Source organism: Emys orbicularis, chromosome 4 (genome assembly GCF_028017835.1).
Source record: "Emys orbicularis isolate rEmyOrb1 chromosome 4, rEmyOrb1.hap1, whole genome shotgun sequence".
In the NCBI taxonomy this organism is placed as follows: Eukaryota; Metazoa; Chordata; order Testudines; family Emydidae; genus Emys; species Emys orbicularis.
The window spans coordinates 141,590,258-141,614,649 of record NC_088686.1 but is presented as its reverse complement, the minus strand read 5'-3'; the positions used below and the strand labels follow the sequence as shown (position 1 = coordinate 141,614,649).

General features: G+C 42.5%; 1 protein-coding gene across 1 annotated transcript; it reads left to right on the top strand.

The window, feature by feature from the left end:
* Positions 1-6,935: 6,935 nt before the first annotated feature.
* On the top strand, positions 6,936-18,252 carry PPP1R15B (protein phosphatase 1 regulatory subunit 15B). The gene is made up of 2 exons (XM_065404460.1): positions 6,936-8,951; positions 15,032-18,252. Exons 1-2 carry the CDS (start codon positions 7,371-7,373, stop codon positions 15,242-15,244), a joined length of 1,794 nt encoding a protein of 597 aa, XP_065260532.1. The 5' UTR covers positions 6,936-7,370; the 3' UTR covers positions 15,245-18,252.
* The last annotated feature ends 6,140 nt before the right edge of the window (positions 18,253-24,392 follow it).

Genomic DNA, 24,392 nt, shown 5'->3' with positions numbered 1-24,392 from the left:
TTGCCTTTGTGAAATGATTTTGGTGGGTCTCAGCCCACTTGCTAGTAGGGAGATGACCCTATCACAGAACTGCCGTTGCTGTTTGCTCTCTTGCTTGCAGTCTCACTAGAGAGACCAAGGACTGAAGTCCCCTTTTCATCCCTCTAAGTCAGAGTTGAGGCACACTGATGGGGCCTGGGGATGGGATCTTGCCCTGTGGCTGTATTGTCTGTGATAAAGAGAGGACTCCAGTCCCCTTAGTTGTCAAACCAGTGCTCACTAACACTAAATCAAAATGTAAAAGGTGTCTAAAGAAACCATATTAAAAGAGAGAAGATGAAAACCTAACATAGGGCATGGAGCAGAGGAGGAAAGAATAAAGCACTCTCATTGAGAAATGGGAGTTAGCTCACAATATCCATTCCTTGTGAGTGTGCTGGGAGGAGAATGGAAAGGCCAGCACAGGTCTCCGTGCTTACTGAGGCGGCTTTATTATTCTCTGATGCTGTTGCTACAGCAACACAAAATCCATGTTACAAACATACTTGGTTCTTAAACTACCACCTGTAATTACAATTGCCACTGGCCTGCATCAGTCATAGCTACAGAATGTTCCCATGCGTAACTGGAATGCCGAGGAACCTTTTCGCTGTTACCATGATGCTAGTCCAGGATGCGTGCTAGCTGCTGGGGGGAGGCTAGGACTGAGGATGGCTGTTCCTTAGGTTGGACTTGCAGGAGTGTGAACTGCAAGAGACTGCGAACAGATTTAACCCTTTGAGGGAAGTGAGACCGCAAATTAACCCTTAGAAGCTCAAGGCCTGATGGTGTACTTCCACACCAACTATCCGTTCTCCTAAGCCTCCATCTGTCTGGAAAAAACAAGGTTTAAATTAATCCTGCACCTCAGGCTGAGTCTAAGGCCTGTTCAGGTTATTTCTCTGATTAAGCAGAGAGAGCCACGAGCAGACCGTAGCAATGTAGATTATGAAGCGTGCACTTACATGTAAGGAGCTGAAAGAAGCTGAGCAAACAGAGAACACAATATAATGGTTTAATTGGGTCTCTTTTTCTCCCCACCCACCTAAGAAACAATGATTGCTGGCTTTGGAGTGACCTGAATGCCTCAACCCTTAGTAAATGAATATTTTGAAGGGTAGAATTTCTTAATTACCAGTTACAATTTTAATGAACACACCGCTCAACATCAGCAGCTCCCTACACTACAACTGACATGAGGATTAGTAATGCTCTGGATGGTCACTGCAGTATTTGGTAATAAGGAAACTAACTGGTTATTTCCTGTCCACCTGTACTTGTGTCAGTATTGGAATTTTCAATATAACTGCCTGTCTTTCAGTTTGCTCACTAACAAAAATTAAACGTCATCCCAGTCAGTATGAGTCTTATTGGAGAAATTATAGTAATATATATATTTTACTATGTCTGTGTGAGGATGAACAAAGAGACTATTCTTTCCATAGGAGTAGCCAGGCAGTCTCTCCACTAGTGCAGGTACATAATGTTCAGTTTCAGCAGTGACAGCTTTGTCCTTGAAAATACACCAGAAGCTTAAGAGGAAGAGCTAACAAGAACCAACTCTCAGCACCTTTCACCTGTGGAACTACAGCGGATAGTTATAACACACCTGAGCTATAACTAAGTATCATCCTTTGTTTTATAAACAGGGAAACTGAAGCAGAGAGCCCGTCAGGCCTAAATTTTCAAAAGTAGTCACTCAGTTTGGTACCTTAATTTCTAGGTGCTCAATGTGAGACAGCTTCAGCCTGATTTTCAGAGATGCTAAGCACCCCCTAGTCCAGCTAAAGTCAGTGGGAGCTGCATAGGGTTGGTACCCCCGAAAAGAATTTGGGCGCCCAAAATTAGTGGACTCTATTGATACTGTGTGTAGAAAGAACAAGCCCAAGACATGAGGCCTGGTATAAGGGGCCTGATGTAAGGCCTAAGGCCTGAAGTAAAGTCAGGCAGTGCTGATATAAAGCTAAGTGAGCAAAAGTCAAGCTGTGAGCAGAAGTCAGGCCCTGCTGCAAGCAGGCATCTGCTTTGTAAGTTCGCTGTCTGATACATGAACTTGGCAAGAAAAGGGTTGGAGTTGCAAAAACACAGCATAGTCACATAAACCCATTCCAGAAGGGTAGCGCCAGAACACCCCGATATAGGGTTATGTGTAAACGCACTCTCCAAAGACGATGAAAGGACACACTGACCCCTCTTAAAGATAAGGTCAGGATGACAGGGTGATGACTATAGATGTTTTGATCGAACCTACATGTACACGATAAAGGGTGGTAACTAATCACATCCAAGGGGCAATAAGTAATTTGTTTGTAACAGTGTATAAAAGAGGGGTCACAGGGCTGTCTTTGTCTGAACGAGGTGGGGAATGGAAAGTCCCGCCATTCACTGAGCTGCATTCACAGTCATGGGCACACATGTCCTAGTATAACTGTAAACACTGATCTGGGGCGCAAGGACTGTGCTTTGTGGCCAATAAACCTGGCCGAGTACCTTCACTACAGAAACCAAGTCTCTGGTCTTTTGGGCAGTTCGATTGGAGCCTGCTGTATGGGCTATCTGGCCTGAGCCAGTAAAGCACGCAGGGAGAACACACATGCAGGCAACCACTGACTACACTGGTGACCCTGACCGCTGATCTGGTAGGTAAGCGAGGTGTCCTCTGTAAGAATCGCAATCTAACCTGGCAAAAAGCTACAAGCTAGGGAACCCCCTTAATCCCTCCTTGCAAATCCTTACAGAGTTTAAAATGGTATGGCCACTGTGCTGGGTTGCCAGCAAAGGAGGTGCATGTGAATTTTAAAAAGCTTGTGGGGAAGAAACATGGAATGGAATCTGTAAGGCTAGGGCAGAGACTGTAGCCTTGAAAAACAAGTGTAAGAAATGTAGAATATTGCAAACTATGGCCATGGCTGTTAAATGGTTAAGACAACATGCCACAAAATTGGCAGGGCAAATAACAGAAACAACGCTAGAGTTAAAAGAAGCAAGAGAAGCCACAGAGCCCTGGAATGCTCCCACTCTCCTAGCAGGGTGGCAAGCAGGCCAGGGACCGCAAGCACAGGAACAGAATAAACCACTGGAAACAGCTGTAAAGAATCTGCAAAAAAGAGAAGTGCCGTCCCTTGTTATAAATATTGGTAGTCAACAACGGGCTTCAGGTACCTATATAGTGCCTGAAGAATGGGGACAGAAATGGAAAAAGGTGGCCCTAGCAAAAATTAAAAAATGAAACAGGGACCACTACCGACGATACAAGCCAGGTTCTGGTAAAACTGAAACAGAGACCTAGACTGGTGCCTGTCAGAACAGGAAAAGTAAGTGCACGGGAGGGAGAAGTAGCAAATAATACTTTCACTGGATTGGTAAATCAGATGAAGGAAAAAATGGAACAGTTCACAGAGCACATTAGGAGACGGGAGTTGCTTGCGACTTAATCTCAGGGGAGTGAATAAAGAATTTCAAAGTGAAAAACAGAGATTGAGTGGGTTAACAGCTAGAATCGATGTGTTTTTGGGCAACACGGAGTTGCCCCAAAACAATTAACTGCAGCATACAAGGGCGCTCCTGAAACCCATCTGGCATGCAGACAAAAGAAACAGACACTTGGGGAACAAATTCAGGTTTTACAAGAGTAAGTAATGACCCCTACTCTTCTCTTAGAGCCCGGATAAAAACAAGGGGTGCGGGTTGCCAACTGCTTTAACCCACAAAGCCCTACTCTTTGCTCAAAGCTAATAATATAACCTTATTTCTCAAATATTAGTACATACTGGCTACGTTTTCCTTTATATCCTTTCTCAGTTTGCTAAACTCGCTGCTGCTGCTGCCTGTACTTTAAGATAACTTGATAGAATGAATCTCTCTTGGCCAGGGGTTCTCAAACTGGGGGTCAGGACCCCTCAGGAGGTCACAAGGCTATTATATGGGGGGTCGCGAGCTATCAGCCTCCACCCCAAACTCTGCTTTGCCTCCAACATTGATAATGATGTTAAATATATTTTAAAGTGTTTTTAATTTATAAAGGGGGGGGTCACACTCAGAGGCTTGCTATGTGAAAGGGGTCACCAGTACAAAAGTTTGAGAACCACTGCTCTTGGCTCAGGTATCCCTCCCTTCCTAGGCTGCTCTTCCCTCGCTTTTCCCCTGCCTCTCCTCACTTCTGCTCTCCCTCTTTGTTTTAAAAGTTATAGTTTTTACAGAATCTCCAAAAAGATAAAGCAACTGAAAACTAAACGAAAACAGCAAACAAGCAAAGAGAAAACAAGGTCAAAACTTTAAATAAATCCAGTAAATTAATTATTTTTACCCTTCAGGAATGCAACATCTGGAAATACTCCCAACTTTCTTAACTATATGGTTGCCTAGCAACAGAAATGCAGACTCTGCTTCTAATCCTAACCACTGTCTAATATTTGAAACATGGGCTTTCCTTATTTCCATATAGCAGAGTTTTTAAATACAGTAATGAAAAGTAATGGAAAATGCCTGACGTTACTAAATTAATACAACAAAGGGGGAAAATAACAATATGAATTTTTATCAATTTTTATTAAAAGATTAAATAAAAAGGTAATAACTTGCTTATTTAAATATTTAACCCTTCTGTTTACTTGTCTGTTTTTAAAAATGCATTGCGTTAATAACTGAAGTCTTAATGCCTTATCTTGTATAGTTATAAATAGCATTCTGGTGCCATTTGTTTAATTGTAAGTTTGTCCTGTATGTCATGTATGTTGTCCTGTGATGTATGTTGTGTGTGTCACATAACTACTTTTTTTGTTTGTTTTTATGTTGTTGCAACAAAAGTCAATGTTATACATTTCTTTAACAGAAGTAGTGCCATACTATTTTAATATTATGGTTGGGATATAAACATAATATTATTAACACCAATTATTATTTTTTTGCAAAGTTCAAAAAGGTCTCAGTTATAAATATATGGACATAAATTTCTGCCTTAACAAATAATGCAATTGCACCCAAAAATAATCTCTTTTATGAATCACAAGGTTTTGGGTTTTTTTTTAATTTAAATAAAAAATGCAAGGGGAAACCTCCACATTAAGGTAAAGGTAATATTAACAAAATGTCAATTTCTTGTTTGGGTTTCTTGTTTGCACTTTTAAATATATTTTTAAACAAACATTTTTATAACTAACAGTTTATGCGTAAAGCTAACCAAACAATTTCAACAGGTTTCCACCTTTGTCTCCCAAACACAAGTGTCATGAAAGTTTAATAGCCTCCAGGTATTTCCATAGATTTGTATTTAAAATTCATTTTGGTTTAATTTTTATTCTTTTTTATGTTATGTTAAAGGAAAGTAGTGTTTATGTGTGCTTCTAAACAGTTAGCAAAAGTGGAGTTGGTAGCACAAGCAAATTAACTCTAAAAAGCTTGGGTAAAAATTCTGTTACTAACTCTTTTGCTAAAACAGAGTGCTCAGTGGGATGGACCTTTGGCAACTTGCTCACCCTAATCCCTGAGACCTTGGTGAATGTGCCCTTTGATAATGTGGTTACCAGCTTCTTATCATTGTTTGCAGAGCAGCCTCACCCTATGCCAGCTGATAACAGTACCTGCCACAGGCTTTTTCCCCCCACACTTTCTATTTCGTTTCATAATTGCTCTTTGCCTCTTAGCCAAGTCTAAAAATAAAGGAGTCAATAGATTTAAGATAAAAGAGTAAAAGGACTAAATTAATACAGCCTGGCCAAACTGCAGAACATGGGTTCAGATGGGAGGTTCTCATAAGTCTAAGAGGAGCTGCAAACACTAAGATACTAAGAACAAGGGGTGTAATTAGAAGTGGGATTAAAATTAAAAGGAAAATTTAAGATGGATATTAGGAATAATGGCCTCATTGGCTATGGAACAAACTCCCCAAGAAAGAAGAAGGAGATGAACATCTCATCATTTGGAATCTCTAAACTGAGAGTGCAGAATGTATTGCAGGACACAATGTAGTTTTGGCTCCATTGCAATCAGACAGTGGAGCTGGGCTGCTTCTTTTCCTCCAGATTCTGTTTACCAGTCTGTTCTGCAGTGCAGCCTCTAGGACAGTGTTTCCCAGACTGTGTGGCTGCCTCTCCATGAGAGCAAGGATGCTGCAACAAGATGTAGGAAAGGTACCCACCCACTCCTACCATCAATGTTTTGCTCCACTGCCAAAGCTGTGCCCATAACCTCTAAGGCAGAGCTGCTGTAACATACTAGCTGATCCCTATTGCAGCTGGGGCGTTGCCAGACATCTAGCAGGGTGGCGGCAAGAAGAAGGTCTGGAGAAATGGATGGCTCTTCATGAAGTATTAAATTCGGGGTCACTGGTGGAGAAGCCCCTGCAGGCGTAAGCCAATGGGGTAGCTGCCAGTATGGAGTTAGGGAGTCTGAGGGTAGGGAAGGAACCCCAGTACTCCCCCTGGAGCCTACAGCAGGGGATGGGATGTTGAGTGCTAGACCCTGCTTTTTAAGGGGGGTTCCCAGGAGCACAGGGAACCCCAGCCCAGTGGGACAGGGCCCTGCCTATGAGAAGCAAAGCTGGGCGGGGAGCAGGAGTGGTCAGCGCCACAGCAGTGCCTTGTCATCCCTGCTGCCCCTAAGGCAAGGGGGAGCTGTGGAGCCAGGGGAGGCACAGGGACCTGCAGCCTGGAGGTACAGGGTAGCGGGCAGTTTGCAGAGCAGCCCCCGGGGAACCAGAGGAAGCAGGAGTCTGCTGGGGAGTCGAGGATGCAGCCAGGCGGCGCTGGAGGCAGGACAGCAATAGGGGTGCAGTTTCCGCAGATGTCCAGAGGGGGCGCTGCCGTGCAATAGGCTCCGCAAGGCCTTGTGCGTGATGGGCGGTGGCTGTGCAGCGCATGCGCCCTTCCCCCTTTCTCCTCCGCGGCTGATGCAATTCTCCGGTAGGGTGCGGGCGGTACCTCGAGCAGGCGGCGGCTCGGGTGGGCGGGGGTTTGTAGTCCAGCAGGGAACCAATCATAGGCTGGGGGCGGTGGCGAGGATGTTGCGGAACGGCCCCGCCCACTCTTCCCTGAGCCCTGTCAGGTCAATGGGAGTTGGCCGCGGGCGCGCGCCTCGCAGGCTAGTGTGGGTCTCGCGCCGGGTGGGCGGTTTAACTGTCGCTTCTCGCGGCTCCGACGCCATTTTGTTCACGCTACTTCAAGCAGGGCGGCCGGCCGGGCTGGGCTCTATGGTGCCGTCGCTGGCCTGAGGGGACTGCTGGCCCGCTGCACTATGGAGCCCTGCCCGAGAGGAGACCGCAACGCCGCTAGGAGATCCCGAGCTTCCGCAGGCAGCAGTTGGATTCCGGCGCCGGAGAAGCGGCCGGGCCGCAGGGAGCGCTGAGGAGCCCCGCTATGGAGCCGAGGAAGCGGGAGCAGGCGAGCCCCGGGCTCGGCCCGGCCAGCTCCTGGTTAGGACTCACCTGGCTGAAGCTCGGCCCCTGTCCCCCGGCTCCTGCCGTCGCGGCCCAGCCCCAGCTTAGCCCCCCCTTCTCCTGGCTGCGGCTCTTCTCGCAGCTGCTTTCCCCACTGCCCGGTCTCCTCCACCGGCTGCTGCCCGCCCAGGGGCTGAGCAGCGCCCTGTGCCCCGCGGCGGGGGAGCCTCCCGCGGGGGGATCTCAGGCCGCGCCTCTTCTGCTGCTGTCCGAGGCCGCCGCCTCACTGAGTTGGGCCGACGGGGAGCTGCACTGGCCGGACGACGCCCCGGAGATGCGCCGGAAGAGTAGCCTGGAGTCTGCCCAGCCGGTGTGGGGAGCTGGGCTGGTGCGGACCGGCCTGGCCCCGCTCAGTGTCAGGCAAGTGGACCTGGTCTCCTACATGCTGGGCCCCGGCGGCAGTCTGGGGTCCGGCTACGGCCAAGCCTGCTGCACCGACAAGAGCCACCTGCCCCAGCCCTTGAGCGCCGAGCTCCCCGCGGACGGCTGGCGGGGACCCCCATCCCGGGAGGGGCTCCCGGAAATCCAGCACGTGCGCACCAAGCGCCTGGAGTTCCTCCAGCAGCAACAGCTGGCGACTAATTGCTTGGCCGTGCCTGACCCGGACCACGGCTACCACAGCCTGGAGGAGGAACAGCAGCACAGGGGTAACAGCCAAGAGGATCTAAAGCAGAAGTGTGATGCCTGGGAGCTGAGAGGCCGCGAGGAACTGCCTGAGCACAGCATAGTGGGGCAAGCTGGAGAGAGCCCCCTAGAACAGGAAGTATGGAGTCCTGAGAAGGAGGCAGCTGAGGAAGAGACCCTCTCGGAAGAGGATGAAGATGAGGATTCTGATATAGAGCAAGACCTGCCAGTGTCATCCAGGCCTGCCTGCGCTAACAAACTGATAGACTACATTATCAGGGGCAGTTCCAGTGGAGAGGAAAGTTCGGAGGGTGAGGAAGACTGGGATGGGGATGATGATGATGGGTTTGATAGCGAGGGGTCCCTCTCAGATTCAGACTCTACTAGCCAGGATAGTGAGAGCCAGCACCTCTGGAACTCCTTCTGCAGTTTGGATCCTTACAACCCTCAGAACTTTACAGCTGCCATTCGAACTGCTGTTAATTCAGAGAAGGATTTGTCTGGTGAGTCATATGTAGAGGAGGATTCTTCATGGGCCGAAAGCCTTCCTGGCTCTCCTGCCCTCAGTTCTGAAGAGGATGATGAATGGGAGTGTAATAGTGCAGATGAGGAAGATAATTTGGAACTTTGGAACTCATTCTGTAACTCAGATGATCCCTATAACCCTTTCAATTTCAAGGCACCATTTCAAACTGCAAAAAAGAAAGGGAAGCATGACTTAGAAGGAGCATCAGGGCTGTGTTTGGTCAGCTCTCAGTGCAATCTCTTATTCACCTGTCAGGTGCAGCTGCTGGAGAACCATAACTGTGGGGTCACAGATACTGTGCAGCATGGCATTCTTTTTGGAGAGAAACGTACAAATACCAAGAGAAAAAAGGTATATTTCATGTTAGTTCATGTACTTATGTGCTGGTATTGTGGTACAGTTGAACCTTAGAGTTATGAACACCTCTGGAGTGGAGGTTATTCATAACTCTGAAATGTTCATACCTCTGAACAAAACGTTATTCTTTCAAAAGTTTACAACTGAGCATTGACTTAATACAGCTTTGAAACTTTACTATGCAGAAGAAAAATGCTGCTTTTAAACATCTTAATTTAAATGAAACAAGCAGAGTTTCCTTACCTTGTTAAATCTTTTTTAAACTTTCCCTTTATTTTGTTACTATCTTCTCTTTAACACAGTACTGTACTGTATATGCTTTTTTGGTCTCTGCTGCTGCCTGATTGTGTACTTCCGGTTCCAAATGAGGCATGTGATCGTAACTTAGGTTCTGCTTTAGTGCCTATGCACGTCACTCAGGATCAGGGGTCCATTGCTTAGGACAATAGGTGAAAACATGAGGTATTCTGGCCCTTTGAAGTCAGTGGTGGCAGGACTTTTACCCATAGCAAGAGATGGTCCCTCCCCCAACAAGCTTAGAAGCTAATTGTTCAATTAATATTTGAGTGTACATCAAGTTTTTGATAAAATGGCAAACAGCGATGTGTTGTTATGATGTGAGTTAACAAACTTTTGTTTCCGAAATCCTCTGAGTTCTGGAATTTTCATTTTAAAGCAGGGTTTCCTTGCACTTTCTGGGTTCTGACACTGTCTACTGTTTTTGTTCTGACAGCATCTGGAAGCATTAAGGATTTAGTAAAAATTCCTTGTTTTCTTTTAATCTTTCCTTACCAAAAAAATTAATGTGACATACAAATGTTTGTATTTGTGTCAGGCCCATATTTCCATTTTATAAATTACCCAGAAATTATCTCTTCAGATTGTAGCCAAGTAATTTTATTAAACTAGTTTGTGTAATAACACATAGTCATTTTAATCATACTTCTAGTGCAGTGGGAGGAAACTCTTTAATATTATAGTATCTTAACACTTGGTAACAGAAGTCAAGAACTTAGTTCTTATAGGAACTTTCAAAACCGTCTGAGTCTTTTAAAAATGCATCATAACACTTCTATTGAATTTAAATGATAACAGAAACAATTCCTACTAGTCAGATTGAAGTATTCTCTATAGTAATCCAAGGAATTAGTTAAAATATTTTAACACTATAGGTCTAAATACAAATAGACAAGTATGGAGATCTGTGTATGGGTTCACAGGTTGATCTTGTGTACTAGGATTTAGCTTAAATGGCTGTCTTAAAAAGTTAAGCATTACTTTTAGGCTACTCTAAATTGAATCCCTTTACAAGCATATTGTAAGACGGTGTCAAATTTTGGAAACCCCATGTAAGGGTTTGTAAGATTGAGCTCCATGATGCTGTAACAGCTTATCAAAATAGATGGAACAAGTAAAATCTGTTTTTGTAGTGGTCATAGTATATGGCCGTTTTGTGATTACTTTGAGAGCCTGGCTTGGGGACAGTCTGATATTCAAGGCTTGTGCCCTGCAACTTCATGAATAGCCCAATTTCCCAATCTTTCACCTGCCATTCCAAATACCTTTTCTTCCAGACATGATCTGATAACATTGTGATTTGAAGTAATTTGCCAGCTTTTCCTTATAGGAGAAAGGAGAGCATTTTCCCTTTTGAGCATCTCCCTGAGGTTTGACTAGCAAGAACTACATCTCCCATCTTCTCTCCCTCACCATCTTATGATGGTTGTGCTTTTAACCCCTGCTAGGTCAGGGAGTGGCATTTTGTACTTCCTGACTCACCTAGCATCAAGTGCTACTGCTTGACTGATTTATCTTAGTTTTTTTTTTAACATCTCTACTTCAAAATCTTTATTTTTGAAATTATATTTCTATTCTTGGGTTTCTTTCCCCTGACAATAGCAGAATTTTTGCAACAGCAAACTTGCTGGGATATGGGAGCTTAAGGTTGATAGTTTTCTTTGGATGCTGTTGACCCCACCCCTTCCTGCTACTGGGATGGACTATATAAACTATGGCTGTTTGAGCCTAAAACTATATGTATATCTGTTCGCCTTTACCATGATTATGGGAATTTACCATTTCAGCTGTTTAGCAGAAAGTAGCTCGACCTATGTCCCCTTCTAGCATACTTTTGAAGATGAAGTGAAGAATCAGAGGGCCTATAGCACCTAACTGTGCTCTCTGATCAGATTGAGTCTTATTCCTTTAGAAGAGTAGAGCCATCTAGATCAGCCTTCACATTTTCTGAACCATAGCTCAGGTGAGTTTGAAGGAGCCCCTAATAATGGTATGTCAACACTCGAACAAAAGACCCAGGGCTGTGGCTTACTCTGGCTTGGCGGGGGTCATCTCGGGTCCCAAAGCTCTGGCTCTTGTCTGAGCCTGAACACTTACATAGCAATTTGACAGTCCCAGAGCATGAGCCTGAGTCAGCTGACCTGGGGCAGGCACTGGTGAATTGCTGTGTAGATGGACTTCCCTACAGTCACTTGGGGTACATGTGTATATGTCAATAGTCCAGCTCTCTTAGTATTTCACTGTAAAGTCCCGCTTCATCATTTGAAACTCTTCAAATTAGGTATAACTGCGTTTATAAAAAAATTAGCTGAGTTGCAGCAACAAATTAACATTAAACTTAAAATGCAAATTTAACACTGAATAGCTTTTCATTCTGTTTTGTGGAAACAGTGAAGACATGAGACTGAAAAAAGATTCTAGAAAGTGACTCGTTTTAGAAGCAACCATTTGGTGCGAAGTGCACTTCATGTAATGTTGAAAGTATACATAACACTCTATAATGGACAATGTGTTAGACAAAGATCAGAATCCCTCACCTGAAGGGTTTAGTTTTAAAAAGTATGCATGTATACTACATAGCACATATACACACACACACACACACACACACACACACACACACACACACACACACACACACAGAGTGGCTAGTGGAAATTGCAGCTGGAATGTTTTCATATAGTAGCAACTTTTAGTTTGTCAGTGTAATTATGTGCAAACTAACTCCAAGTAGATATTTACTTTCTGTTCTTGGATTATACTTTATTTTTATGGCTTTGTGTAGGCATTCTAAAGAGCCACTTGGTGCACTTATATAAAGCTTCATCTACTTATTCTTTTATCTTCAAGATCTTGCTGCATGTCAGATGAAGGCTTTTAAAAACATTTTATTGGAGTGCATGAAACTTGCATTTTTAGGACCACCTTACCTATTTCACTTGTTTGCACTAGTAATTTAGATACAGTAATTTTCAAACCCTTTGTGTAATCCTTCCTAGTAACACAGTGAATGAACAATGATCCGTATGCAATATCTAGTTTGATATTACAAAAGTTGGTAATTGTACCCAAGAGGGTGTCGTAGACTGATGTAAAGGGGATGAAATTAGTAGGCCACAAAGGGACAGGCTGATGTAACTATCAGTTTTTTTGAAAGCAGATATTTAATTAGATGTGGCTGATCTGTTACCCAAAGATTGCTTAAAAGTGACAGAGGGTTTCTTAGTAAAGACTATATTGCGCAAATCACCTTGAATAATTCAACAGGAAAACTAGCACAATGTTTTATGTTAAAGTTTTAAAAACTTGAAGACCCTTTATAGGGGAACAGGGTATCTGTTATTAACACACTATGTTGAATTAACTAAGGACTTGACTTCCAATGGGGAATTAAAGCTAAAACTGAGTTTCTGGACTAGTTTTAAGACTGATGACACTTTTGGATCAGTCCTTGTATGATCCCTTTGATAAATAGCTCAGTAGGTCACTACATAGAAGCTTTATCTTACTCTGCCAGTGCTCAAAGTGTACACAGATGTGGGGTGAGGGCGGCAGTGGTAACTGAAACCTCCTGGAAGTTCTGGATAGAGTAGTCTTGAGGAAGTGTAAAACTAAGGCCTTGTGCACACTAGGGATTTCAACTTTTGGCACCACCAGTGTAAGGCTAAGCTGCAGCCTGCACCAGTGTGCTTTACTCCTGTTTCAAGCAGGGATAAGCTTCACCAGTGCATATAGCCTCTTTGCCTGTTTGAATTGGGATAACTCCCTAGTGTAGCTATGCTGATGGCTGCCACTGGTGGCTGTTCCTGGTATAAAGTATGTAATTTTAAGAGGTACAAAAATTATTCTAGGCAATTTCTGCATTTACATTACTTTAACCTGCAATTGGCAAAAGGCTGGATGCTTTTGAGATTGCAAATGAAGTGCTTCTTGGCTGAGTGGCTAGCTTTTAAAAAAAAATTAAGCAAGTTTATACAGCTTAAGTTAAACTTCTCCTATAAAATGTTAAGGAAATTCTAACAGACTCACATTGCCCCACTCTTGTGGTTATATTTGAATACAGAATCCATTTGCACTGGAAATGCCTTTGTCTAGATGTTGGCACCAAAGTTTGTGCCTTTTTGTTAAGTTATACAAGCCCTTTTCCTCCTGAAGGTTTCCATAGTAGCTATGTCAGTCAAACATTTTTGAGGGACGGAAGGGGAGGAGAGAGATGCAAAGAACAGCTTCTCAGTGAGCATGTTTTGCAGAATATAAGGGCTCGTCTACACTTAGAGTGCTGCAGTGACACAGCTGCGGCGCCTAGAGCTTCTCCCATTGGTATAGGTACTGCACCTGCCTGAGAGGCGGTAACTATGTCCATGGGAGAAGCCCTTCCATCGATGTAGCATTGTCTACATCGGGAGTTAGGTCGGTGTAACTGTTTCACTTGGGCATGTAGTTATACTGACATAAGTTTGTAGTGTAGACCAGGGCTAATTGTCCAAAGTGGAGTGTTTCCAAGAAACTGGAATTAATACACTTGTTCTGAACATTGCTATGGGATCTTTAATGACAGGTAGTCAGGGTTTCAGTTTTAAATTGCATCTGAAAGACTGAACGTAGCAAAACGAGGAGGTTCATAATTAGATACTGTATGTTGAGTTTAAAGTACAGTATGGCATTAATTTTAGCCTATTAATAGCTAAGATCAGAAGGATAATAGTTAAATCTTTAAAATAGCATTAGGCTAGGTGATGAGCTAATATTGTGATTCCAAATACTTTGTTTGAATTTTAAATACAATGAAAATGTTGTATAACCATTATGGAAGGAGATATTGCCTCTGTTTTAGTAGCATGCCTGCCAAAGGTTTGGTCATAGCTTTAAAGATATACTTCTTTGCTGCATCATGAAGCTTAGGGTTGTGACATTTGAAAATACCATTACTGTAATTTCAAACTCTGTACATGGTATTTAAATACACCTGCTGAATTCACTGTAAGTCCTAACTAACTGATCTGTGTTGTCCTAGCCATGTAGCTATAAGAGTGCCACTTCCTTAAATTTAAAAACTGTACGACATCCTCTTCTCCATATTGACGTGGGGCTTCTTGTTTACACTGTAGTACCCATAGAGTCTATTCAGAACAGTACACAACTTAAGTAAGCTGCAGGAACTAAGTTCTCCTGTTTTTACCTTTGTAAAGATAAACTAAAATACACCTATTTAAAAACAGGCATGTTACAACCTTGTGTTGTCATAGTCAAATGTTAGTGCAAAGACCACGCTGCACAAGTCAGTCAATACTGAATTATGTTTTCATTAGGTTTTTTGGAACAGTTCTTAATTTAAGAGCCCTCATGGCAAAATATGGTAACAGTAACTGCAAATACTAATTGAGAATGAGATCGTTTTGTGTAAATGATTGTCCAGTGCTTTAATACAGTGGTTCTCAACCAGGGGTCCGGAGCCCCCTGGGGGGCCACGAGCAGGTTTCAGAGGGCCCCACCAAGTAGGGCCAGAATTAGACTTGTTGGGGCCAAGGGTAGAAAGCCGAAGCCCCACCGCAAGGAGCTGAAGCCCAAACCTGAGCAACTTAGGTTCACGGGCCCTGTGTGGCATGGGGTCCTGGGCAGTTGCCCTGCTTGCTACCCCCTAATGCTGGTCCTGGTTTTTATATGCAGAAAAACAGTTGTGGCACACATGGGCCATGGAGTTTTTATAGCATGTTGGGGGGAGGGCCTCAGAAAAAGGTGGAGCACTCCTGCTTTAATAAATATCTTCTCTCTTATAGGTAACATTCCTTGAAGAAGTTACTGAGTATTATGTAAGCAGTGAAGAAGATCGGAAAGGACCCTGGGAAGAACTTGCACGGGATGGGTGCAGGTTCCAGAAACGAATTCAAGAAACAGAAGATGCTATTGGATACTGCTTAACCGTAGCGCATAGACAGAGGATATTTAATAGACTCCAGGAAACATACTATAAAATGCTTGATGTTTTCTAGCCCCCTAAATTTGGTAGCCCTGTTACCCTACTGTTCCTATAACGGGGAGCTAAGCATAACTTTAATACTGCTTCCAAATTTAATGTTCAGCCAATAAAATTTACCTAATTATGTCCAGATTTGATATGGAAACAAAAAATACCTTGGTCACTTGAAGAATAAGAGTGGTGTAATTGTATTGCTCTTAAAGCAGTTTGTATCTCAGCTGTTTAGGTAAAATCCAGTCCATAAATGCCTTTTGTACACACCGTCCGTCGCTACTACCGATTGGATGGTTTAGTGCGGTCCTCAGATCGACCCTGCCAGGATCGGTCATGGCCCTGGTGCAGTGCCGAGAAGATGATCGAACTTGACTATCTAGGGCAAGTAAAAGTCGTAACAAGGTTTCCATAGGTGAACTTAATGAAGGATCGTTAACGGGGTGCATGGGGAGAGACGGGACCGGGCTGGGCAACTGACCCTGGACCAGGGGGATGGAACTCAATGCAGGTGTGTGGCCGGGATGGCGCACGGGGGGGGGTTGGTGGCCCCAGTCACGTCTGCCTCCCAGGCATGCTGGGAACAGTAAAACTCCAGATCCCTGGGAGAGGGCAAGGCCACAGCAGCAGTTTCTCAGCGGGCCTTCTGGGACGATGTCCCCTGAGGTCACATGGAGCTGGCTGGCGGGTGCCGGGCACCACTCCGTGTGCCGTCCATCTCTGCCTGCCTACCCTGTAGGTTGGAAGCGGCGGCGGGGGGGGCACCCCAGAGGGATTGGAACCGTTTCCCTCACCCAGGAGCTAGGTACCTAGCGCTCTCTGTGAGCTTCGCGGCCCAGGGGAGGCGGTGGTTCAAAGACTTGTGCAGCCCAAAGACTTGGGTGGCTTTTGGTGGGCCGTGGCCGCCAGTGGGGGGAGGGTGGAAGGTGGACTGCCGAGGAGGGAAGGATGTCTGAGGATGCCCATTCCACCCACCCCTATCCCCCCAGGTCCATGAGAAGCCCAGGATGGAGAGGGGCTACCCTGCCTCCCTCTCTGCAATGTCTCTATGTGCCTCTGTCTGCCATATGTAGGAGAAGGGTGGCAATTAAATTGGAATTTTGCACTTTTGAGAAAACAAGAGTCTGAAATATTTATAGGGTTCAAAACCCAATGATTGCAGTTCTGATTTAAAGTTTGAATAGGTAGTTGCAGCAGTTCAGTTGTCTGTCTTTTTCCCAACTTCTGTAAAACAAATTTGTTGTTTTGCCTGCTAATTGTATTAGTTAACAGTGCTCTGTCTCCTTCTCAAGAATTCAGTTTTGCTTATCAGGTTTTTTTTCTTTGTTACATAACACCTTTGATTATGTATTTAAATATTTTGATCTAAAGATGGATTTCAGGAGAGCTGAAAAAACTACCAGTGCTGCTGCTCTTGTGTTTTCTAAATATAAAATTCTTGCCTGGTACTTATCAAAGCTAGTTGTGCAGTAGGTCCAGGTTCTTTCAGAACTCTGGAAAGCTCTGTTATCCTGATAAGTATATGCAACATGTAGTACATGTACTGATGTTGAGGGTGACAGTCTGAGCCTAGACTGTTATCATGGGCAGTCAACTGCTGGTTATGCTTTAGTTTTCACTTTAAAAGCTTATGGCATTTGACCTGCAAAGGACAGTGAAAAGTGGAATTCTACATCAGGTTATTGGCCTTTTGAACCAACTCAACAAGCTCTAAAGCTACACCCAAGTACATACTTTCTTTACAGAAAATCAGTATTAATACCACCCTGCCTCAGCACTTTCACTTAACTGATAGTATAACACCATATACATGGAAGCTGACAGTTAAGATGTCTCCAGTTGAAGAAAAATGCATTCTTTAGTTGCATTCTAAGTTTACTATTTCAACCGGAAGCTATTTATTGTTTTAAACTAGTAGTAATCTTCCTTTATTTGAATGAAGTTGAATATTGCTCAACTTTTGGCATTTCAGCTTCTAGCAATTCAAGAAATGATTTCAGGTCAAATTTAAACCCAAAATTGGGTTATGTAAAAACTTACAAAACATAAAGCTAGTAGAACTGCTTCCATGATTTAAAAAAAAAAAAAAATTCCAATGGCAACAACTCTTAAAACACCAGTTTCCTTTCAGTGCTTGCAAGCAAACCAGTGTGATAGTGAGAGGAAGGATGGTCTTGTGGTTAAAGCACACGAGATCCAGTTCTTTTCCCAGATCTGCCAGTCTCCCTCTAGCTTCAGACAAGTCACGTTTTGCCTTGATTTGTCTGTAAAATTAAGAATGCTCCCTTACCTCACAAGGGTTGTGTGAGGTTTTAATTCATTAGTGTTGTGAGATCATGTAAAAGCATTATAGGAATACAAATATTGACTCGGTGAAAGAACTAGAAAGGAGCTAAAAAGTGAAGCTGACTAGTGGGTTTTCATTGTCCCTAATTAAGTAAAATTAGACTAAAATTCTAAGTTTTTAATATGTAAGGAATCTGCTTAATTTTTAACCTGACAGCATCTCAATCTTTTTCCATACATCATCATCATAGCAATAAACATAGTTTTCATTGAGGCACATATCTACATAAGCACTTCAAACTAAATTGCTGTCCCCTTCAAAGAATCAGGTGCAAAAAGGAAACGGGGGATTCTGGCACTAAACTCTCAGCCGTAGAAATCCAATATAAAATCCCTAAACAAAAGCAAACCAATTTTAGTCTTCTTTTTGCTTTCCTTTCCCTACAACATATCTTAAAATGGTAATGAAGGATGTGGAAGGCTGTTTTTTGTATGTATAAGTGTTTCACTTAAGAACACCTGTTAATTTTAAACTTTAAATCAAAACTGTAATTATCAGATTTTATTTTTATATAATTTTAGAGAGGTGAAGTTAGAAGCCCAACAACCTTCTAAATTGGCTTTATACAGATTTTAATTGATTTGCTTGTATCCAATTTGTTGGGTTTTTATGTTATATTTCTGTATATAATAAAATTATTCAGAACTAATCTGTAAATTGAAATAAAGATATTTGCAAGATAGTGCCAAGTTGTTTGTCTTTGAAGGATATTACATGAGGTATGTGGGGTGGAACTGCAAACCAGAGTCTGCTAAATGTCTATATGTAACTTGTAGCCTTGTTTCAGACAGTAGCTGTGGTCCAGTAAAAACTATAAATGTGTATAGAATTTTGATGTGCAGCTGTTGTAAAGGAGAAATACAGGGCTTTGTTTTCCTTTAACAAGCTTGTTTTATTTGATATGTGAGCAGTTTTATGCTGTTATTTCTTAAACTAAGCTGCTATGGGCTTGATCAGAGGTTGGAGAGATCTTAGGGAAAACAAAGTGATGTAAAAGTGGCATTGGTGATTCAGAAGTTGGCACTCTTCACTCTGACTCAATAACTGTGTGTGGTGATAAGGGATCTTCTGTAGCTGAAATGTCTATCTTTTGGCCAAAATATAAAGTTTAGAGTCCAGGCTACATGCAGTCAAGATCTTGTGTCCCTTTTTGGAACAGTAGGGATTTAATCTCCATCAGATTTCCATTTGGATAATACATTTTGTCTGCTGAAATTCCCCTTGTAGTTGACACTGGATGTAGTATACTTGTAAGCTATAGTCAGTATAGATACTTACTTCCCTCGTCAAGGTATGTAGTGTTATGCTGTTAAACAGCTGTTGTGTTTTTAATAGTGAAGTGAATATATATAGATTAAAGTATCTTGGGATCTTCAAAAAATAAAAACAAACAAAAAAAACTTGCTCTCCCCCCTCCCATGGAATTTATTACTTGAGACTTGTTTTGTTTCATGAGCTAAACATCTAATGCTGCTTTAAATTAGAATCACTTATGTTTTCCATGTGTTGCTTTCTGGCATCACTGCCTTAAGTTATTCATTTTCTTCTGTATGTGTTTCACCAGCTGTAATAGACCACGAATGTGTGGTGATTGGTACAGAACAGCAAGCGCACAGATCCAGAGGGTGGCTAGGTGCAATGGAGACCTAAACCATGGTACTACCAGCCCATGTCACTGATTTATTTTCCCCTTCCAAAAGATGGTGTATCCATTTTATGCAAACGTGCTCATGATTCCAAATTTCTTTATAGATCAAGGGAAAATATTTTGTTACACATAAAATGGGAGCCAGTTGACAATGTTATGAAAATGTGTTTTTTTTGTGGGGGAGGGGGCATCATGCACCACAATGAAATGCTATATTCAAATGTACAATATGTTTTTTAGGTAAGTGTTCAGGAAGGTAGCAGTGCAAAAATCACAACTGTATACAATTGCAGTTTTCTTAAAAGGGCAACAGAGGTCACTGTTGGCAGCAGAATAGAATATATAAAATCAGGTGATGCAGCTACTGTGTAAATCATGCATCAGATTTGGGACTTCTATTTAGTGAATGAAAGCTTTACTTGTCAAGTCAATTGAATTACGAGATTTCCATCTTGAATATAGACTGCACAATTGGTCACTATAGCATAGGAAGGATCTAATTGTTTTAAAGAAGCAACAGCATAGAATGCTAAAGATTGTAGGTCTGAAAAATTTGCTGTGAGGAGTAGTTTAAAAAAATGTTGGGTTTTTGCTCATTAGTAAAATAAATTATCTAAAGGATTAATATGACTGATTCCAATGTCTGTATTAAAGGCTTCAAATAACTACCATTTTTGCATCATCTCCCATAAAGAGGGAAGTGAGCCCTTCATGCAAAGGGTAATAATATTCATTTGGAATGTGTTATGAGGGAAATGCAAATCCAAAGAGTAGAAATAAATTGAGGAAGCAGATTTCAGTGCCTGGAAGAGGACAAGCCTGGCAAAGCAGGAATATGGGATTACAGTACAAGTAAAAACTGTTTCATGATATCTTACATTATCAGTTACCTCATTGATCTTCCTGTTGAGAGCATAATCTTGGTATGTATTGTCTCTTGCTACGCAGATCTCTTAATAGTGCAGATTAGTATTTGCTGCTGTTGCAGCTGTATGGGTGTAATAACCATTTTAATCTGCTTTGTGCACTTTTCAGTGATTGGTGAACTGGCAGGTGTGAATAGGGAGATGGGGCAGGTTTCCGTGCACTGGAGCTTTAAGTAGGCAGATGGTGCTCTGTGCTTCATTGCCATCTTGTGGTCAGTTCTATTCTTTGCGTGCCTCCGTTTTTAGTAAACATGGCCTGCTTGGAGCTAATGTCATCAGGTGCAGTTGGTGCTTTCCCTGCCAGGCCCTGCAATCTGCAGACAATGGAACCTTCAGTATAAAGCCTTGATGGACATTCAGACAATCGCACTGCACAATTGACTGACCATTTCTAACAGCAGACTGCCATCATGACTGTTTCAGGGGAGCTTGGTGCTTTCGGAAAATGGACCTTTCAATGGTGGTTCTAGAAGCAGTGTTTCAGAAGACGGTAGATTTGAAATTTGACTCGATTTTCAATTTCAAGTCAGTAGCAACAAATATGAGGAATTAATGATGATGGCTAGGGCCAGGCATTACTGTGGGTAGCACTGTATTTATTTTCCTCCTCACAGCATAGTCAATGCACCTGAGTCCAAACCCATAGCTCTCCCTGATCTCTCTTAAACCAGGATTGCCAAACTTGTTTCCATAACAATGGCTTAGAAGGAAAATTATCATTCTTAGGCAATGAGAGAGATCCTGCTCAGCTTGCTGAAACCCTTGGAAATAATACTTGAGTTAATCACTAATAGCTCATCAAATGTCCGAAAGGTATTGTCTCCACATATTCTTACAATAAATGATCTTTTTCTGAAAAGCTGTTTTAACCCCTTTCTCAAATGTGTCTAAGGTCTGTCTTATGGTGCAGATAATGAATAAAAATCAACACTCTAGGGTACCCTATTTAGTTGAACATAGCATTTAGTTGGTTCACAAGTCAAAAGCTTATTTTTTTCTCCTGTCAGCAAGCACATCTAGCTGCAAGCTGGAATGTGAAAATCTCGGTAACTTTTTGCTTTTTACTCTACTAGTACTAAAGAGGCTGCAATTTGAATTTAGCTGATGTTAGGCAGAGTACATTTATTTATTTATTTATTTATTTTATTTTGCTGTCCTCTAGTTCTGTATCATCCCACAGGCCTAACAGGAGTAAGTACTGACAAACAAGTTAAGCAGCTATGAATAATTGACACACGGAGTAAATATGCTAGCTGCTATTGTTACAGTCAGCTCTATCAACACCAAATTCCATTTGTGCATTGCTTGATACTACTACATGTTATATATAGTTTTGCCCTACCAAAGAACAGGTTTCCTCAGAAAATCCCCTATGTGGATGGAGGAAGGGGGGAATGCACAATGACTGGATCCTAATGAGTAGAATTCAGGAAAAGTTCCATTGGCACCTTTTATCCACACTGTTGAACTGATCAGCTATTACTGTGAAAGGAGCTCAGGTTACATCAGCTCCTGGCTGGTTGTTTGTTTCACCAACTGGGAGAGGACAATTTAAAAAAAAAAAAAAAAAAATCTTGTAAAAGCTGGCCATTTCCCTTGGGGGAAGGAAGCACAAGAAACCATTAGTAGCAGGCGTCCATCTGTTAGTGCTGCCTGATGCTACAGCGCGTAATGACAGGTCTGTTGGTAACAAAAACAATTGCTACTTTCCAGTTGGCCTGGTTGTTTGAGGACATCTTGCATGCAATACCCTTTTTTCTGTCTGCTATAGCTGTGTGAAAAAGACACAAAGCTAGGGGAAACTAACTGTATGCAGAATGCTGTCAAATGTCTAAAATTCCATCCCCAGTCTTTCAATTATTGTGATGTGAGATGCTGTGATAGTAGGTGGAACAGTGTAATTTAAATTGGTGTTCCTTTAATTGAGGGATTTAATTCCTATAGAAGTTCCTACTTTAACTATAAAATATCTACTTGTATATAGAAGTTCCTATAGAATATCTATTTGTATCAAGGTTGCATGCAAAGCCCCAACCAAGGTCAGGGTGCCATTGTGATTGATTCTGTACGTACCTATAGTAAGAGAGAGTCTCTGTCCTGAACAATTTATAAGTTAAATACACAAGACAGGCTGAGGATGGGAGAAAGGAGGGATTATTATCCTCATTTTATCGATGGGGAACTGAGGCCTTGACACACAAACTTGCACCAGTATAAAGAGAGCTTGGTTTTTAAAATTGATTTTGTTAAATCTGTGCAAGCCCCTAGGAGAACAGACTTAGGCTTGGTCTACACTTACCCCCCAAGTCGAAGTAAGGTACGCAAATTCAGCTACGTGAATAACGTAGCTGAATTCGACATACCTTACTTCGAACTTACCGCGGTTCAGACGCAGTCCACACGCGGCAGGCAGGCTCCCCCGTCGACTCCGCGGTACTCCTCTCGTCTAGCTGGAGTACCGCAGTTGACGGCGAGCACTTCCTGGTTCGATTTATCGCGTCCACACCAGACGCGATAAATCGAACCCGGAACTTCGATCCCCAGCCGCCGAACTAGCGCGGCAGTGTAGACATACCCTTATCGATTTACAACTGTTTCAGCAGTTTAACTTGTTGGTAAATCTGCTATGTCGGTTGTAAAGACAAAATAAGCAGAGGTGCATCCACCTGTGACATGTTTGTGCCAGTTTAAATCGCTTTGCAAACCAATGTTAGTTAAATGGATGCAGCTTCTGTGTGTGGAGCAGACGTGAGGCACAGAGATTAAGCAATTTGTTTATGGTCACACACAAAGTTTGTAGCAGAGCTGGGAACTGAAGCCAGAACTAAGCATCTGTTGTTAAAATGTAGTTATTGTTTAGTTGAGGAGCTCCACAAAAACAAACACACACAATTATACAAACGTGAGCCCTCTTATAGTGAAAACAGTGACCCTGTGTATAGAGAAATTGGATGCAAGTCCCATGTTGTAATGCATTTTAATGAACAGGTTGCAATCTCTGTTCCAGTGAAACTTCTTAGAATGAAGCTTTCTTGGGGGTGGGGAGAGGATAAGAGGCTTCCACTGTATTTATACTTAGTGTCATTTTACTTTGCTTCAGTGACCAGGGCTGCTTATTTTAAATTTTCTGTTTTAAGAAGATTACTTCTCAGCAATGATTTTGTTGGCCAAATCTCAGGCTCAAGCCCACTCTTCTCCCAGAGAAAAGATAGGATTTGTATTAGAGTCAGAGAAACACTAGGGATTGGGATTTGCACTGTGAGGCTCTGGGTGGGAGAACAGGGTTACAGTGATACTTTTTCTTATGCTTTGAAGCATCACAACTCACGGAGGATCCCAAATGCCATGGGGACAAGCATTGTGTAAATACGGGGAGGGAGAGATATTAGAACAAACATAGAAACAGTTTCTTAATCATCATGCGTGTTGATAATACTTGCCAGTAAAAGGCTGTTGGACATCTGCTCGGAACGCAATTATGTGGACTCCATCATGCCAGCCTACGTTTTCTCCCTGTGTTTAATATGCTACAGCTATCAGCAAAGCACAGTAGGATCAACTGAGGGGTTTACAGCAGAACTTGCAGCAGTGATGCTCCTCAACATGTTAAATTTTAAGTCATTAACAATCCAGACAGGAGTATGCAATAATTATACTTTCCATTTAGCTAGAACTTACCATCCAAAGATCTCAAAGAGGGGTGAATATCATTGTCCCCATATTACAGATGGGGAAGCCAAGGCACAGCTGGGCAAATAACTTACCTAAGGTCATAAAGCAAGGTGGTGGCACAGCTCGCTCTAGAATCAAGTTTCCGGACTCTCTATTCCCTGCTCTATTAATTATAATTCATGGACTCCTATACATGATGTGACCTTTCAGCTAACTTACCAGTCATCTAAATTTACCTCCTCCTTATCCTCAATGATCCCCAACATGTTTCAAGCACTGTAGAGTAGTTTAATTGCATAGGTGGTTGAATGAGCCATATCTCTGAGGTTGAACAGAGTAACCAAACAGCATGAGCAGAAATCAAGAGTGATTTTTAAGGGAGAGAAGTGGTCATGGTTGAATAAATTGCTAGTGTAGATTCACTTGAAATTAGGTAGGAAGAATTATTATTTAGGCTTAAATTGTGCCAATTCCCTGGGCTTAATCCTATTGTACAATTAATAGTATATTACTGAGATGTGCTAGAACCCTTATAAACATCTTATCGATGCATTCCGCTGGACCACGTGAAAATGTC